The following is a 19368-nucleotide window of genomic DNA, read 5'->3' as shown; positions in this document are numbered from 1 at the left end:
ATTCCGTCATAATTGCTGCAAACCTGGCATTGACTCCAAATATTTCACACAGTATTGATGAAAGTGCTTTGAAAACTAGAAAAGTCCCTCATTGTATTATGGTCCCATTTACAATCATATCAGTGGATTCATCAAGGGGCGTATAAACCACAGGGAGGTTTGAAGTAATCTGTTGACGTTTCATCCACTTTTCTTTTACAATGTATGAAAAACAGCATGGTTGCGGTCCGTCTGGTTTGTCCAAACCAATCCCATTGAGCTGTGGTCTTCCAACCAGCTTCCCAGAACTTGACTTCATTTTTTCATTTTTTTGTAATGAGCCCTTTAAGTTCAGGGTGATGCATGGGAGACAGTGTTTTTTTTTTTTTTTGTCGACAAGGCAAGGGTTCTATACACCCTGTAGATATATTTGAATCATTTGCAAGGGAAATAGTTTCTCACTCATGCCTGTCCCTCGATGTGGTGTTTACAGTTAGGCCCAGAGGTATTTGGACAGTAACAGAATCTTCATGATTTGGGCTCTGCATGCCACCACATTGGATTTGAAATTTAACAACTACATCTGAATTGAAGTGCAGACTTTGAGGTTTGATTCAAGGGTTGAACAAAAATATAGGATTAAAGATGTAGGAACTGTAGCTATTTTCAGGGGCTCAAAAGTCACTGGACAAATAAACATAACCTTAAGTAAGTACTTTTCAATATTTTGTTCAGAATCCTTTGCAGGCAATGACTGCCTGAAGTCTGGAACCCATGGACATCACCAAACGCTGGGTTACCTTTGTGATGTTTTGCCACGCCTTTTCTACAACTGTCTTGAATTGTTGCTTGTTGGGTCTTTCTGCCTCATGTTTTGTTTGAGCAAGTTAAATGCATGCTATACTGGGTTGAGATTTGGTAATTGACTCTGCCATTGCGGAATATTCCACTTCTTTGCTTTACCAGTATGTTTTGGATCATTGTCCATTTGTACTATGAAGGGCACAAGTTCAAACATATTTTATGCACATTTCAGTTAACATCAACATTGGCAAGAACTGGGAGGTTGAAGTGGCACCCTTTTATTTCCCTCTCTCTTCCTTCAATATAATGCAGCTATGAGCAATTAATAATTGTTAATGTAAGGACCAGAAAGTTTGATGTTAAATTGTTGTCTAAATTGCCTAAATTTAGCACCCACTTCAGGTGACACTGAAACATCTTAATTCCTTGACACAGCAGTTCATTTTCAGAAAACTTTCTTTTAAAAAACGTACCTGCAGTGACACAAAACTTGGGCGCAGTCATGCTGCAAATTCAACAGTATTTTCTGATAAACATGCAAATGGTAAATGCAAATGAGTTTGTATTTCCATCAAATGCTGTTTTACAGATTTCGTGTATTGAGAAAAGCATTAGTGTCTTGTGTTTATTATTACCTAAGACGCAAATCAAATAATTACATGTTAGCATTTCACTGTCAACTTTTGAGTTTCCAGTGAAGGAGTAGAAGTGATGTCACTTTTCGATCATCAAATATTAGATTGATCTGATTCTATCACATTTTATTGATTCTGCAAATCTTCTTTAGAGCAGAAGATATAAGTGCTATCAGTAGTGAGGCTTCATTTAGATTTATGAATGCAAGTTAGAAATGTAAGATTTTGTAACAGTGGACATCCAACTTGACCTGTGACCTTTCTAGCTTAGGATATGCAATTTTCTATTTTATCACTTGTGTGTAAAGCAGGGACTGTCAGTAAAACACTGTTAGGTCTCGGGGAACCACACATAACAATCATATAATCCAACATGGATTTCTCCTGCGTGGAATTAGGAATACCATGATTTAACTTGTTTTGCTGAGATCTGTATAGGAAGTGCTTTGTTGCCTAGTACTAGAAAATATGCTTCAGAAACAAATGGTCTTTAAAAAAGTCAGTTTCCTTTCTATGTCATTTGTTATACTCCTGTCTTGGAAATCTAATTACAAACCTGCTATAAAGGGTGTTTTTATGTACATGCAGCTGTGGCAAATCTACTTATAAACCTGCTATAAAAGGTGTCTTTTTGTACGTACCACCTAATAGTATGATGGTCTCCCACTTTTTAGGTCTCAACCCCTTCCTATCCAGTGGTGGTGAAGATGGGCCATGCCCACGCTGGCATGGGGAAGGTGAGTTATGTCTATATTGTATATTAGTAATCCCAATCTTTCCCCTTTTATATCATCATAATCAGCCATTTACTGTTAATGCTCTGAACCCTGATTTGAGCTGGAAGGCATAATTTGTACAGTATTATTAAGTCTTATACCTATTCCCTCCAAGAACTGATATCTGATTAATTGCAAAAGCTTAGACTGTCATTTAAGTAACAGCACAATTTAGGAAAGGCAACACCAATATTACTTTACTTCCAAAAGGTGATTAGCTGTAACATAGAATTTGGTTGAGAAAAAACAGCTCTGGGAAAGTGAAAGGTAACCTTTAATAGGGGAATTTTAAAACAGTTTATAAAAAACTCTTTAAATCTCTAGCTGCATTCAATGGTTTTCTTGTTCATATTTATAATAATGTTCACACTACCTATTTGTTGTCAATACGAATACAAATGCACTGTCGACACCAAGGTAAGTATAGGGAAACACATTTCCACACTGTACATATGATAATAAACTCTTTGAATCTTGAGTCTGTTTATATTAATTAAGATGAGCTCAGCAACTGTTTGCAGCAACTTCACATTATAGAGCTAGAATAGTTATTCAAATCAGTCATGTGATATTATCAGCATTGCCTTGACTAATTTAAGACTGAGATGTGAGGAGGAGATCGAAAAGCTTTGCTTGTCTTTGTTTGTGCAAACAAGAGCAGTCTCCCAACTCATCTTGAAAATCTTCCCAGTCTGCCAAATCTAAGGTATAAACAGGTTGTAAAATGTGTTGTCTGCTCTTGGACTTACTCTAACTCAGCAGATTATCATCTTTTTAGAGGAGAATGCAGAAGAATTCGACTGTGCGGCCTTCATACTTTGCTACACTTTTCCTTTTTTCATTCAAATACTTTGAAATGTCTCGAATTTCCAAACATACATTTTTGGATCTTGAGAGGTTTTGAAAAATAAATAAAACCAGAACATCAGTTATTTGACTTCATTTTAATAATCAATTGTTATATTTCTATCAGAATTCATGATCTATCATTCTTTATTTCATACTTCAATAATACATTTCATGTTTCCTTGACACGGATATTTTTTTAAGGTAAATTGTGTTATCAGTGAAGGGATGGGGCTTATTATTGAAATTTTGTATTAGAAAAGTTTGTCTCAATATTTTAAGGAGCAGACTTTTTGACAGTTAATATATTTGCAATTTTGCAAAAAACAACATCAATGCAATTTTTTCCTGAACCCACTTACTGACTTTTCCCTGTCTGAAATTAAGATTCACAAGGTAGACACTTCCTACGTTCCCCCGTCTGTCTGGATGGGCTTGGTTTCCTTTTTCAGCAGCCAGACATACTATAGAATTTCCCATAAGTCTCGGGGGGCACTTGGCACGCCCTTGTAGACCAAGACCTTGTTTAACCCCAACAACCTTGCAGAGCTCAGAGAACACATGAAAACACGTGGGACTCAAGCCACTGATGTTTTGTTTGCTTTTGTCCAACACCCTTCACTATGCGGGAAGTGAATGCATTTTACAGCTTACAAAAACTCCTGCAAAGCACACAAACACCCAACCAATTGCGAAACCTTTATAAAGGTGCCAGATGTGGCACCTTAATGTTACTACATTTTTTAGGCATATCTGGTATAACATCACAAACCATAGAAGCAGTTATAATATATATATTAATAATCAAATTTATGTAAATAACCTTCTCTGAAACGCAGATCTTAGAGATCTGCACAGCGATTTTCCTTGGAACCAACATTCCTGGTTCGATTCCCGGCTCCTCCTAGTCTGTCGAAGTGCCATCTGGCGCCGCTAGATGGCAGCCAACTGCTCATGGTTCATCCATGATGGTTTAAATGCAGAGAAGGAATTTCCTGCAGGTGATTAATAAAGTATAATAAAACAAAAATCCTGCTTTGGAGCAAACTTTGACCTACACAGATTTTAAGCACTGCTGTAACCGAAGAATTATTACCTCTGAATCTAAACACAGGGATAAGCCTGTAAAAAAAGTGATTCAGGTGTTTGCTGGCTTAAAGCAAATGATTTGCCATGGAAAGGGAGACTCTGTTCAATAAAATGTGAACATCTTAAAATGAATAGCAGTAAGTCAAAAGATATAGAGCTGATATGGGGGATCTCATTGGCTGCCTGCCCTCTAAAAAAGAGATGAAATGAGAAGTTATTTGTACTGTATTAATTTTCAACGGGGTATGTAGAAATCTAGTGCCCACCTTTGTGGTGCTGGTTTTATTATTATTATGACCAGATATATATTTTGGTACTGGCCTAGCTGCTTAGTCATTGTGTGCTCCTGAAGGGAATCCCGGCTTTCAATATATATATATATATTTTAGCTGAATATTGCGATCAAAAATCAGAGCTCTTTGGAAGAGTTTTTCTTTTGACAGTTTGAAAACTAGGCTAACCATCGTTCAATAATAATGCATAGTTTTACTCTGTGGAAAAAGGTTTAGAAAGCCATATTCACAGCCACATCCTGCTTTGAGCCTCACTCTCAGCTTCGGTGTAAAGTTTTAATGTCACAAGACCGACAGGAAATTGAGTTAAAGACAGAGTTGTTGCAATAATCATTCGCTGACAGAAATCAAATTAGAGACCAACCAGGAGCCCCTCGTATCCCAATATTCCTGAGCTGTTTTCAGATGCGGCTGGATTAAACAAATATTGATGTCGCTGTCAGTTAAGCTCATGTTTCCAATGCCATGTTTTTAGACTGGTCAGACTGTATTTAACTTCATGCGACATGAGATTTTCCAGAGATTTATCCCTCTTTCTCTTGCTGAATACCTTTTCATTTCTCATCTCGTACCATTACAGTTTGTTTAAGTACTCTGATGAGTTGCACAATTGTTTGGACAGTTCAGGACTTGCTACAGTCTGGGTTTGATCTTTTGAAGGCATCACGAGAAATGACAGTTACTTGAGTTCAGGCAATATGTTGCTGACACACTTACACTAATAAATAGAGTCCCAAGTATAAGTTCCAAGTCTCAAAGTGTGGTGTGTTCAACAGAGGGATAAACTGAAATGGCTCAGTTCTAAGCAAAGTCATTGGTTTTAACGTCAAAGTCTAGTTGTGGCTCTTAAAGTCTCATATTGAGTTTGAATTTGTATGAATTACTACAGACTCGCCTCATATGACTTGAGTCTACACCTCTGGTAATCACATATGGTTTGATTTCCGATTGTGTCAGAGGGTGATCGCAGCAATTTAATTACAGCAGTGTTTTTAAACCTTTCTGGGGGCATGGCACAGTATTTTGATGAAAAAATATCCCGAGACAACCAACCAGATAAAAATGTTAGTACATTTAACGCTATTACTTAATACAGCTGCCATCCAGTGGAGTGGAGGAGTATTGAATTGCTCTGCCTGTCATAATATTGTAGGTACAGACTCTTCACAATGATCAGTTATTTTGCAGTCACTGAATGATAATTTTTGGACCAATTAAGGGAAATTTGACAATTTCCAACTCCACACCTGACAGTCTGTCGCAGCACGGTGGCTGAAAAGGAAAGCATATTGTTCCCAAAACCTTGAAACCAACCCTTCCACGCATTATTAACCTGCTTTACATCTTGATGTTTGCGCATACTAAGACTGCCAATTTGTCAAGTAACTATTTCACCATGTAGTCAACCTCATAATATGCTATTTGAATTTCTTTAATTTTCTTTTCCTGGTTTATGTTCTGTGTTGGAGTTTAATGTCAGACCCAAAGTGGATTTCAACATCAACGTCTATTTCATTTGTATTTTTCCTTCTTCAAAGTTGCTCAGTTGTGGAGTGCATCCTTTTTGGGCTATTTTTTTCATCAGTTAGTTTGGCTTCACTGGTAGACAGACCATAAACTTTGGAAACTGCAGTAATAAGGGAGATGTGGCTTAGGGGACTCACCTCAGTAAGTACATTTATGTTTATCTTGTGGGTATATTTACTTTGGAAAACAGTGCCTTTTTCCAGCCATGACGTGGGCTTGTGAAAACCGAGGACCAAAATACCAATTTGATAAGTGATCTATTGTTTTTTGAGGGTGACAGGGTTAAAGGGAGACGTCCCTAAATAAATCTGTTTACATATTTTTCCGTGACTTTTTTCTTTTCCGCAACGATGCGGCTACACCAGGATGCAATTTTTAAAACCTTCCCCTCAACTTCAGATCCAGAGAATAAACACATCAGATGTGTGCTAGGTAGGCTTCAGTTGCCACTGGAGATAGAAGAGGAGTTTATAAAGAATACATGGGAATCAATGGGTGTTCTTTTGTATTGATTTTGAGAAATATACTCAAAATAAAGTGGGGCATCATTTGCCCTTGTATGTACAATTAGCTTTGTCCACATTATGAAGCATGACTTGTTTCCTAACAAAATTCTAGATGTTGTAATTTCCTTGCAATGACAACTTCAAGTAGTGAGAAAACTTGCTACCACACACTATCTGTTATAGTCATTGTATGAAACAATCCTATAAACATCAATGGATGACTGAAATGTCAAAGGACTTGAAAGTTTGAGGCGAGTGAGATATTTTCTGTTTCGAGGGATATCCTCAACCGCTATTACGAGATGCAAGAAAATGGAATAAACAGGAAAGGGAAGGGTTATAGAGGACAGCAGAAGAATGTACAGCATGTACAGTACTATTGGGATCCATTGTAATATAAGATTCAATTGTTCAACGCTGTTTCTAGTCAGAGAAAAATCAAGAAAAATCGCTTTTGTTGTTGCTCCACTCGAACTGATACTGATTCAAATGTGGCTCCATATAACCATATTATGTTATTATTCATTAAAGCAACAGTGCTGATTATTGGACCACATTGACCATCAAACTATATAGACACTCGTTGAAAATAGTAAAATTATCTTTTACGGTTTTGTTGTCATTCTGGGCGGACTTCCATTTTCTCTTTTTTTTTTCTTTTATTTTACTTGAATAAAGTAAGAGAATTAGAAGGGTTGCGTCATTTGGGTTACAGTTGTTTGGGTTTCCTTTGTTCTATTCCAGCAGGATACACACAAGTTGCTTAAATGATCCTTTCCATCCATCTTCCACCGCTTATCCGGAGTCGGGTCGCGGGGGCAGCACCTGGAGGGGCAAGAGAAAACTGGGTCCAAAGTCTTTACTCTTCATGGGTGGTCTTCTTAGCCGCGCTTTGTCTGGTCCCTCACCTGGGACCTGTTTGCCTTGGGTGACCCATACAGGGGCATAAAGCCCCCGACAACATAGCTCTCAAGATCACTGGGACGCGGTAGGGGGCTGCACAAGGAGGGCTATGATTCTTTCACTTATTTCAAATAGAAACACGAACTGAACATTTTTATGTGTCATTAACAGTATTCTGTGGCCTCACAGCTTCTTTCACACACAGGACATTATTCTCTGAGTCACTGATGATTGATGTGTTTGGTAAGAGTTCCCGAACGTGGTTATCTGATACAGAATTTTCTAAAATATTTTGCAGGTATCAAACAACCACCATTTAAAAATATTTACTTTTCAAAAAAAATGTTAAATGAAATTCAAATATTGTTTTCAAAGTATTTTGAAAGTTCAAAAGTATTCAAAAATGAGCCAACAATGCATTAAAACATGTAAAGATGTCAGAATAATATGGTCTTTAAAGATAACAGGAAATTATCAGTAAATTACTTGACAACAAAAGGCAATTACAGAAAAATATACTCAAAACATATATTAAATCAATCCTTTTCAATCTATTCATCCATTCAACAAGTTCAATCTTAGCAGAAAATCAGGAGTAAATTGCTAAGAAATTATCAAAAACAATTAATTATGTCACCATACAATGCAAAGATGTACTGGGTTTGTATGACACCTCTTTTTTAGGTGTCATGATTCTAACAAAGTCATATATACAGCTACATAGTGTGTGTGTATTTTCAGATCATTCAAACCCTAAATGACCCTCTCAGTTTAAACTGAATGTTCTGAGAGAAATAACTGCATTGTCAGTGAAGATTAACCAAAGTTTCCTGACATTGTAGATGATAATAAGCCTTGTTTAGAGCATATTTTGGAGTCTTTTGTCGGCCTGGTTATTTCACTTTCTTCTTTGTTGTTTTGTCAAAAATAACAATGATGAGAGAGTAGAGGCTCTGGAGGAAATCATTCTGTCTCTTTGACAAAACAGTTTCCCGTGACCTGAAGAAATACTTCCATGTAGACACATAATTGAGGTAAACTGTAAATTTTCTGCCTTTGGAAGTATCATTGCATAACATTACTTTATTCAAGGTTGGCTAGGAACTGTAGTGAAGAAGTCAATGAGAGTCCTCATGTCAAACTTTATTGTTTTCCAATTATTATAGAGTAAGGACTCAACCCCTCCACCTCCCCCTAAGTGACAGGTATGTCTTTTGTCAGCAGGCTGCCATTATGCCATTTCCCCTCCGCCTGTGTCGCCAGTCTACAGACTAATAACTTGATTGGGATGAGGTGACGTAGTTCAAAGTCACCCCTGCAAATGTTTCCATCCAGGGAGCCTTCATTATCCTGCCTGTGTACAAGTGTGAAATTCCTGTGGTATTTCGAAGAGAACGCCACCAGCTTTGGTAGAATACTTGTAATTAAATGCTCGCTAACAAACAGCTTCTCTCCAACAGATCAAAGTTGAAAACCAACAGGACTTCCAGGATATTACCAGTGTGGTGGCTCTGGCTGGGACCTACGCCACCACCGAACCCTACATCCAGTCCAAGTATGATATTCGCATCCAGAAGATTGGCAACAACTACAAAGCTTACATGTGAGTTTAAGAACACACCTAAAATTTCAAAATGTTGTCATTTCCTTTTAATATAATGGTTCCCGTTGCTACTCACATGACTCATTGTTGTCAAGGATCTAAACAGAATCAATCTAAGTATAAGTCATCAAACCAATGCACACTAAACCAGTGCACATTTTCAGGCAAATAGTTTACATGACTGTGGCTCATTCCACATAATTATGTTACTCAGTAGTCATTATTACATTGTTACACCCTTCTTGGAAAAACACGCCCAAAAATGCCCTTTCTAACTAACGAAATTTCAAAAGAATTATGGAATCTCTCCTTAACTGTTGAATCTTGCTATAATTAAGATGATGTTTAGATCTGGTTAAAAATACACATAGCCGTTCCCCATTGAGGAGGGAAAGGAGATTCCTCTTGCAAGTCCAGGGGGTTAGTGTTGTAGTACAGCTGAAGAACATAAAACAACATGAAACCAGTCACAACTAGCTCACCTCTTTTACCACTTACCCTAATTAACCATCAAACCTAAGTTCCTGACTATAACAACCAATAAGTACCTTACCCTTAACCTGACGTCCTTAAACTGCCTGTCAAGTTTTTGCTCACATGGTAATGATCAGTAATAAAGCCCCACACATGACCCCCCCTCCAACGGTTTAAAAATACCCAACATGAAAAATGTTTTGAATAAGTAGCTTGGATTTCAAATGTTGTTTTCAAGAATAGGCAGACAATGCTTGCACTCTTGTCAGGACACTCAGTGTCCCATTTCTCCCTCAGTTCCTCACACCAATTTGGAGAGTTTGCGTTGTAAATTCACCAGAGTGTATAGCAACAGTGCATGGGTGTACACCTTATCTCGTGTCAAGTTTCTGAAGAATTACATGACCAAGAGCGGATGAATGGAGTAACCAAGACTTATCTTACCTTGTGCCCCCAGACTCACCATGAAGGAATGTTTTTAAGTGCCTCCGACACAAAAATAATGCAGGTGGGAGTTGTAGCCATCACCAGCGATGACTAAACATCTCCCCATAGATTTTCTGTACAAGCATGAGTTGCAAGGGACAGAATCCGACTGTGACTTTCCAGCTGGAAGAAGATTGATTCATTTCCTGTGAATTTACAGGAGAACTTCCATTTCTGGGAATTGGAAGGCGAATACAGGCTCTGCCATGCTGGAACAGATTGCCATGACTGACAGGTAAGATCTTTTTATGAGTCTCACATTTACATTTAGTCACAGTTCGTGTCCTGTGAAAGTCCCAAATATGTACAAGCCGCCCTTTATTAGATGCAATCACGATATATTTAACAAAAAGAAGGCAACAGAACCAGCATGACTGCAAGCTGTCAGAATTTCTATCAGCCAACACATCATTTATCTAAATAGATTTAAGGTTTATTGGGTGTTGTTGTTGTTGTCACTGTGTTCCAGATACCGGCTGTGGGTGGATTCTTGCGCTAAAATGTTTGGGGGCCTCGACATCTGTGCAGTGAAGGCTGTCCATGGAAAAGATGGCAATGACTATATAATTGAGGTCAGTTTTGTTTTTCTTTAAAAACTGTCTACCATGAATATTATGCTCAAAGAGCAGAACTGGGACCCCACGTAGGGTATCAGCGGCAGAGAAAGGGAGCTTTGTAAAAGTTCGTTTTTTTATTTCTTAGCGCTAAAATGACAGTTTAGTGTAAACAATAACATAGCTGACTATTTGTCATATCATGGTGAAAATCAACAAGGAAGGGTGTAGCCAGACATGATTGGGCACAATCATCAGAGCCTTGAAAGAATGATTAGTCCGTAGACCAAACATGGGTAGAAGAATGAAAAGAACATCCGTGATTTCAAATCCATCAACATTTCTAAAGCCTGATATCAAAGAAATGCTTTGTCATCTATTCTGCTCCTATACCATCAGAAGCAAGGCATGATGTCAAGGAAAAAAGTTTTATTATTATTTTATTATTTTTTTCATTATTTCATTATTGAAGTCTTTTATCACGAGGCCAATCATTTTAGCAAATATTAACTTTTTTAATCGTACATTCTGTTCTTGAGAGTCTTTCACTTTACATATTCGGATAAAGCCATAATATCTGTCATCAATGTAAAAAATATAAACCAACTCCAGCTAGCATCCCGGTGTATGGGTTTGCCTTCAGCTGCAAAATTCAGTGATGTATTTTACCTTATATGCCTTATATATATATTTTACCTGTGTTGTATTGTACCTATTGTATCTAAGTCAAATCGAACTACTAGCAGATGACTGTTCATGCTAAATTTGTAAATTCAAAATTGGACTCGAAAAGGCAAAATGTCACTGAAATACATTCTCATAATATTTTGAAACCGAAGTCGCAGTAACTGAAGTCATTCTTTTGAATGTTGTTTGTATTTAAGGCATCTTAGGTTTACTGATAGGTGAGAAAGGTTTAACCAAATCAATGTAAATATGTGTCTGAACTGTGCCTATGAGTTGATTTCTCTGCCCAGTTGAGTTCATGAATGAAGTTTTGATTCCGACTGCCGTTTTGCTCCAATATTCATCAATAGCAAAGAATGAAATTCATCACAGCCAAGGCAGAGAAACCCAATTTCCATTTGTGCAGAATCTGAAAATAGACGTAAAAAGGGGTGAAGAAGAGCGAGAAGACAGACAATTGTGATTTGAATAAGGAGCATTACTTTTTTTTTCCTCTTTTTCTCTTTCTTTCTCTCTCTCTCCGATGGAAAGCTTTCACTCCGCTGACACCCTTGTCACTTCCTCCACTGGCACATAAAAGCCTTGTAAACGGCTCAGACAGGTTCGGCCCTGGCATTTTAGGTTAGCCGAAAACAGGAAATCTCAGAAAAGCCTTGCACAGTTGCTGTAAGAAGCCTTGATTTTGTGTCTCGTGAGCAGGGGACACATTGTTCCCGTGGTAATCAGTTATTTTCCAACAGCCTTTTATGTCTTCAAATCTAAGGAAACGTGCTGGTCTGGTTCATCTGATATGTCCATATTTGGGCTGAGAGTATGACATCACTCCTCTTTCTTTCTATCTATACTCAGGGTGAGGTCATTACTGAGAAACTAAGCCTCTTTTTTAGTATCTAAAACTATTTCAGGAAACATCCACCAGCTCCCTCAAGACTTGTCTAAAAACCATGCTGAGAAATCAGTGCCATAGTGTAAACTATGCTCTCATGAGCAACAGTTCAGCCTCCTCTGCGCCCTCTCGCTATCTGCCTTTCTTTTGGAAGCCTTCTGCAGCTTGGGACTGAATTAATGCAGGCAGAGTCTGTTCATCACAGCGGGAACTTTTTTTGTTGTTGCTGAACACAAACGTCGGCCATGAAAAGTTGACTGCTGTTAAAAACAATATAAAGCACATTCCAGAAGGATGTGGGCCTTGACAACCGTCTTGTCTTATTTTTCAAGGCAACAACATGAATAACAGGATTGTTTTATTTAACAGTGAAGTGATCTGATACACATTTTGATATCTATATGAAGATGAGGGGAAATATTAATATGGCGTTCTCTTTCCCGTCTCAGTGCCTTCAATTTGAAGTAAAGAGACAAACTCATTCAGTCTGTGAACAGCAGTATTGCTCGGTAACCCTTAAACAATCCATCTCCTGTAATATCGCAATATTTTTCCATCTTTTGTTCTTGTCAAATTTAAAATTAAATAACTTCAATTGTAAGGTTTCTTTGTTTTTTACCAAATTTAATATTCAACAAATGTTCTGGCTGCATCTTTAAATGTGATGCAGTTTCTCACTTCTTTTTCCTCCTCTTATCCATATTTCTCCTTTCCCCTTATTCCCCCATATAATTTTCATGGCATTTTTCCTACAATTTCAAAATATTCAACAATACATGAAAGAAAGAGAAAGAACAATGATTTAAACTAAACAGGTAATGTTTAGGCCACTAACGGCCATTCTCTCAAGGCAGTGAAATAAATATATCTTGCTGGGAAAAAAAAGGGATAAAATGTCCGGAGTAAGGAGTTTTCCATGACAGTTTGCCGTGCAATTTGCCATGACAGACTATTTCAGGTATCACAGTCTGTCTTGACTAAGAATAATGCGCTTCAATCTACATATTTCCAGAGCCCGGCTGTAGAAAGTTAGTTCTTCGACCTCTGCTAATCATATCTGTTTTGCTTTGCTGAGAGTGAAATATTTATCAGGTCCATCCATTCATTAAAAAAAAAAAAATCATAAAATATATGTTTTCAGCTGTTTAAATAAAAGTGCCTGGCGACAGCTAAAGTTGAGTCAACGCCTGCTAATTTTAACATCTCTGGTGTAGTTAAAGAGGGAGGCGTTTCCTTTGTATTACTGGGTTTCCACGCAACCCATCCTAACATTTGGACTCAACTCCACCGTAATGAATCAACAGCCCAGCACAACATAATATTGATATGACGAATGTGATATTCGCAAGATATTTGCTTGAACTAGGGCATGATATGTTATGATATGATATGATATGATATGATATGATATGATATGATATGATATGAGAAGTTGAGAGTCAGATTCCCAGTTAAATTTATTGTTTATATGCATTTATGTAACAACTTCATTTTTTCTTAATGACCACATGGCTTGCACAGTTAAAACACACATGGCAAAGTCTGCTCAAAGGAGGTGTGGAATAACACCTCAGTGTTTGGAGCCGAAAGGCCAGTAGCACTACACTCCTGCTGGACGACTCTGGATCCTAATAAATCAGCAGGGTGGATCCTGGCTCCACTTGCCGCCGCACGCCGTTTGAATTGAGGCCTGGCAGTCATTTGCCAGGCTAACGCTCATTCCCATGTGGCGGTGACCCAACTGGCCTAAACACCACGCCACACCCCACCTCACCACCAGACCCTCGCCAAGAAGCTGGGCGCACAGAAAAAGAGAAGAGATTTACAGGGTTCTTTTGGAAGGGTAGTGGTTTTGGGAAATCAGCCTGGATTTCCAAAGTTCTCTCAGGTCTCCTTTTGGATTGTGCGATGTATGCTGAGGCATTTTTGTCTGGATATTTTTACAAATCAATTCTTCTGCGGTTTGCTGTGCCTCCACATGAAACGTTTTGTTGGAGCAGGATCTAGCATCAGGAAGGGCTCAATGAAGAGCGGGCTAGATAGCTTAGCTTAATCATTTTAATTTGGATGTTTGGTCACAGTCACTGCCTCCACAAACTGGTTACTGCATTTAGTGCCTCTGTACCTTCAGTGACCAAATTTGTAGTACTTGCTTCACATCCTGACTGAGCTGTTTTTCAAGCAGTCATTCAGGCAACATGTTCATTTGTTGATTTGTTGCTGATTGTGCAGGGGGCAAGGAAAGTTTTTTTTACTGCACAGAAGTTCTTATAGCAAGAGGTAAAGGTATTTTTTTTTAGAAACTATTTAAATGGCAGTGCTGCTTTAATAGTATTACTTTAGTGATATAGTAATACATACTGTATAATATAGTAATTCTTGTTGAAATAGTCACTATAATATGATATAGTAATTCTTGTCGTTGCGACTGGACTTGAATTTCTTGAAGATGTTTCACCCCTCATCCAAGAGGCTTCTTCAGTTCTGAATTGAAGAAGTGTAACGTAAAAAACAAATTAACTTATTAATTAACATACATATTTGGTAAACTGCCTAACAAAGAAAAATAAATAAATAACAAAAAACATTGATGCTGTATTATTTCTCAATTATTGTATTGGTATATTTCATATTTATGCTGTTACTTTTGGTTTTATTGATTTAGTTGACAGTGAAATGAAGAGCTAGAGTAATGTTTGGAATGGGCTCCGTGCATGCTGCCTGTTGCACATGATTTGACGGTGTGTGACACACACTCTCAAACCAAATGATCTGCCTAAGCAAGCTAATGTGTTCCCAGTCTGTGGTGCGGCAGCCTCATCACCACATCGGGCATCTGCATTAGAGCCAGTAGAGTCAGCAGCCACACTTCCCTGTTCCTGTTTGTTTTGGTCCTCAGGGAGGAGGACAGTGTGTCCCCGAGTCTCATGTGTTATGGTTCTCCAGTACACGTGCACATGTACTTCAGCTGCAGTGGCTGGAAAGTTTTTTTGTTTTTTTTTTTCCTTTTTTTCTCGTTTGTTTTGTTTTCAGGTTAATTATTTGTGTGTTGTGAATTCCAAGTTATACCCAGGACAACATAATATTTATACACAGAGCCACATTTGTTATTTGCTTGCAGGAAATGTAGTTTCTTTTGCCCATTAAAGGCTGGCACAGATAAATAGTACATCTAGGACTGAAGAAAAAGGAACTTAATCCATCATCCTCTTCTCTACTCCGAGAGGAATTCCCTTTGTTTTTTTGTTTATGAAATATTGCATTTTACAAGAAAAAACATACATGACAGAGTCGGATTTGTTGCTTTAAAGAGGATACAAAGGACATATGAAAAGCTTTCAGAGGTGCATGGTAGCGCATAGGAACAGACATAAAAGTTAAAATCATCCTCAGAACATCCCATCATAAAATTGTTTCTCAAATCGTCTGCTTGAAATTCAACACCGAGTCAATAGAGTCATAATCCAAGGTCTTAGAAACAGCTAACAGTGCCTCTGAATTAGAAGATACAAGACTGGCATCTAGTGGAGGAACAGAGGTGTGGGTATTCCAGCTTACTGATCAACTCTCTTTCTCGATCCCCCCCACATGACTGGTTGTTTCCACATGCATGCAGGTGATGGACAGCTCCATGCCTCTGATTGGTGAACATGTGGAGGAGGATAAACAGCTGATCATGGATCTGGTCATCCACAAAATGTCACAGGTGTTGCTGGGAGTTTCAACCCCCCAGCCATCCTCTGTCAAGGTACAATGGTGCAACTCACAGAGCAGCGTCAACTGTTACTGCCACTATGACTATACCATCACTGTGTTGGATCCACCATAAAACCCAGTATATCAGCTCAATAACAGAAGTGCTGTGTTTGGATAATTTAATGTTTGCTGTCTTGAAACTGTATAATCACCAATATGTCTATAATTTGAAGCAGGAAATAACATATTTGGAGACATAAAAGATACGAGAAATGGTAAAAAAAAAAAAATTGCTATGATGATCTCTTTAATACATTGCCTCTGTTAACCTCTATGTGTCCCTCTTTTTCTCCTTGGTTCACAGTCAACACAACCAAGACGAGGTGAACATTTCTTATCCTTGTATTTACTGCAACAGTCCTGCCTGCTGCCGCTGCACTGTTGTCAAAAATTGTGTGTGTGTGTGTGTGTGTGTGTGTGCGCGTGTGTGTTTGTGTGTGTTTGTGTGTGTTCGTGCACACATGCACATGCCACAGGAGGACACCGCTCTGCTTCCGCCTCACCCTCCCAGTCAGCCCAAGGTTCACCTCAGCGTGCCCGTTCAGCCACCACTTCACCCAGCCAGGCATTCCAGCCTGGGCCCATCCCTGCCCCCTCTGGAACTGGAGCTCAGAAACAGTCACCACAGCTCAAGTGAGGAGTTGTCATCATTGATTGTTAGTCAGAAAAGCAGGGAATATGTTTGAAAACATACAAAAGTTCAATCATGCTGCTAGATGTTTTTTTAATTATTAACCATCAGCAGGAATTCTTACTTTTAAAAGAGCAAACGGTACGATGATTATGCTGATTATTATCATAATTATCTATAATAATGATAATATAATAATTAACATGATGATTATTATTATTATAGATACAGAGAATAGGAATAAATGCAGGAGGTTGATTCACTGTGGCGACTCTTGAAGGGAAAAGCCAAAAGGAAAAGGAGATTGGTATTGGGTTTTTTTTATTACTATATTTTTGTTATTACTATTGTTATCAGAGTATACAGTTAAGTATACTCTGAAAACAGACATCATAGAATTCCTAAAGCTTAACAAGGGAGGGTCTACAACTCTTTTCTGCTGCACAAGGATGAAAAGGTCAACTATCTTGTTCTCTTACTATAGGAATTTAGAACAGAATATGTTCTCCAAAAGCTAGCAATGTATTTTAACTGTTGTTTCACAATGATTTACAAAATTTGGGTTTCTTTTCTAAAACCTTAATAAAAAAAAAATCTTTTTTTTTTTTTTTTTTGCTGTACAGCAAATCCCAGTCGCTGACCAATACTTTTACGGAGACATTGCGAGGGACCCTGACTGATGATGAGGCCAAAGCTGAGACCATCCGCAGCCTCCGACAGTCCTTTGCTAGTCTCTTCTCAGACTAACAGTCTCTTACATCCTGTCAGTCATCTGGTTCAAAAAAAGAAAAAAGGAGATTGGCTAAGCAGTGGAGGACATACCTTTCTCCTCATAGGCTCAGCTTTCTGGTCATTTTCTGACATTACCAATCCATTTTCCACTTGACTTCAGATCAATTTCAATTGCACGTGTTTCTCTGCAGGAGTGTTGAAAACATGTGACATGAGTGCAAAAGTACAAAATTCAAACAAAGCGCCATTCAGATTTGAACAACTACAGTAATTCCATACAAGTACGATGTCAGCTTTTTTCATTGCTATTAAAGACTTAAACTTAAATTCCTTATTGAAGGACACCAAAATTAGGATCTGCCATCAGTGTTCACAGCCTGGTCTTTTTTGTGGTAAATAATCCCAGTTGATGATCATAACTCATTCTTACTGCTTGCTATATAGTTGTTATACTGCATTCTTTTAGTCCAGCAAGTGAAACTGTATATCTGTTAATGTGTTTATATTCTTATTTATTTTCACTGACATGTTTTAGCCGATGTCCACAGCAATATTCAGATCCACCGCCACCGTACCAGTAAACTCATCAGAAACCCATCGAATCCTCACGGCTCACAAGCGATTTCAAGCATGTTGCCAGCAGCTACATTTCTCAGACATCCGTTTGCTGTATACACACACTGGCTTTAGTAGTGACTCCTCTACCTTTGCCTGATATTACCAAAGTGCTTTTTGATAAAATCGAAAGAAAAAAATCCAGAATATGCGGGGTCAAGGAAACAATCACATGGCTTTGAGACCTTGGAGCTTGTGATTTTACAAGGTGCAAACATCGTACTGGCTCTCAGCCATTGTCTTCCACCACGGCTCAGATCTTCCTCCAGGCTTTCATTCTCTTAGCCTTTTGTGCGTTATGAGTGACACGGATGAGTGTGAAAGGAATCGTGTCATAACTAGAATTGTGTGTGTCAAGGTGAGCAATGAGGATACAATATCTAAAAACTGGTATTTTCGTAAAGAAGCCCACTCATGTCCTGAACTTATGAAATGAACTTGTGTTCATTGATCAATTTGTAGCTTTTCATTGTGCAAAGAGACTGACTGACTCCTCAGCTGAAGATGAGCAAAGAAACCATTTTCATTCACAATCCCATCTCAATTGTTCCACCGGAAAGAAAAACTTAATTTCATGGGTCCAGATATTAAACAATATGCCAGGATTTTCATTTTAGATGTATAATGTGGTGCAAATCCTTGCAACAATAGTCTTGATTCCTAAAGGAAGCTAGTGATCACAATTATTTTTATCTTATTCATCAGTTCTGTGGTTAAAATGTGTGTGTGTGTGTGTGTGTGTGTGTGTGTTTGTGCGCGTGTGCGTGCGTGCGTGCGTGCACGCGTGCCTGTCTGTTTCTCTATCTGTTTGTTTTTCCTTTTTTAGGGGAGTGGGGGTTCTTCTGTCATCACCTAATTCAGTTATAGGATATACATCGTGAATGTTGTAGCAGTTTCATTTCACATCGACTGACTGAATATTTTGCCAGATATTGACTTACATAGATATAAAGAACCATTATTTAATACGCGTTCAATTTCCATTTGAGAAAATACGACAAAATAAGAAAAATGGGTTTATGCTTGAAACCATTGTAATCACCAGAAAACATTTGCAAGGGAAACGTCTCCATCCGGAGTGTGCCGTTTTTTTAAATGTGTTTAGGTCTGAACATCAATACCACTTTTGTATCTTTGAGTGTAAAACTACAAATAATTACCTCAAGATAGTTTGTTGTCAGACTGGGCCCTCCAGTGTTATTAAAACCCTGCAAAGCTGTTAACTGTACTTTCAATCACGTATTCTAATCTTTGCATTTTGTTAAAATAGAATATTAATTCTAAATGGTGGTCTTTGTTGCCAGATATTGTGAAATTTGGATGAGATCTCTTCAATGGGATGATACAATATTGAGGAATAAGAAAAAAAATCTATATTTTCAAATCTGCAACTTAATTGTTTGCCCTTACTCATGATCCACGGTTTAAGTTCTCTGCTACACTTAGTAAAAAAGTCCACAGAGGAGCATGAGAAAGGATTTAACTCTTTTTAACCTGAGCCATGGCAAGACTCAGCTCTGATGAACACAAAATGAAAAACGTGTACCTAAAAGTGTCTGTTGTTCAGATACAGGATGTGTGACACT

General features: G+C 38.1%; 1 protein-coding gene across 1 annotated transcript in view; it reads left to right on the top strand.

Annotated features, from left to right (window-relative positions):
• The window catches only part of syn3 (synapsin III), a 113198-nt gene extending 94046 nt beyond the window's left edge, over window positions 1-19152 (top strand). The window contains exons 7-14 of the mRNA XM_086146954.1: window positions 2093-2155; window positions 8819-8961; window positions 10082-10156; window positions 10391-10493; window positions 15665-15796; window positions 16109-16127; window positions 16281-16437; window positions 17059-19152. Of these exons, the coding sequence (XP_086003080.1) occupies window positions 2093-2155; window positions 8819-8961; window positions 10082-10156; window positions 10391-10493; window positions 15665-15796; window positions 16109-16127; window positions 16281-16437; window positions 17059-17182 (816 nt within the window). The 3' untranslated portion in view covers window positions 17183-19152. The remainder of the gene's footprint in view (window positions 1-2092; window positions 2156-8818; window positions 8962-10081; window positions 10157-10390; window positions 10494-15664; window positions 15797-16108; window positions 16128-16280; window positions 16438-17058) is intronic.
• Window positions 19153-19368: the final 216 nt, after the last annotated feature.

This window comes from Fistularia commersonii, chromosome 5 (genome assembly GCF_037954325.1).
Source record: "Fistularia commersonii isolate RoL2024-O1a breed Wild chromosome 5, RoL_Fcom_v1.0, whole genome shotgun sequence".
NCBI classification, from domain to species: domain Eukaryota; kingdom Metazoa; phylum Chordata; class Actinopteri; order Syngnathiformes; family Fistulariidae; genus Fistularia; species Fistularia commersonii.
The sequence above is the reverse complement of the archived record's forward strand: the minus strand, read 5'-3'. Positions and strand labels throughout refer to the sequence as shown.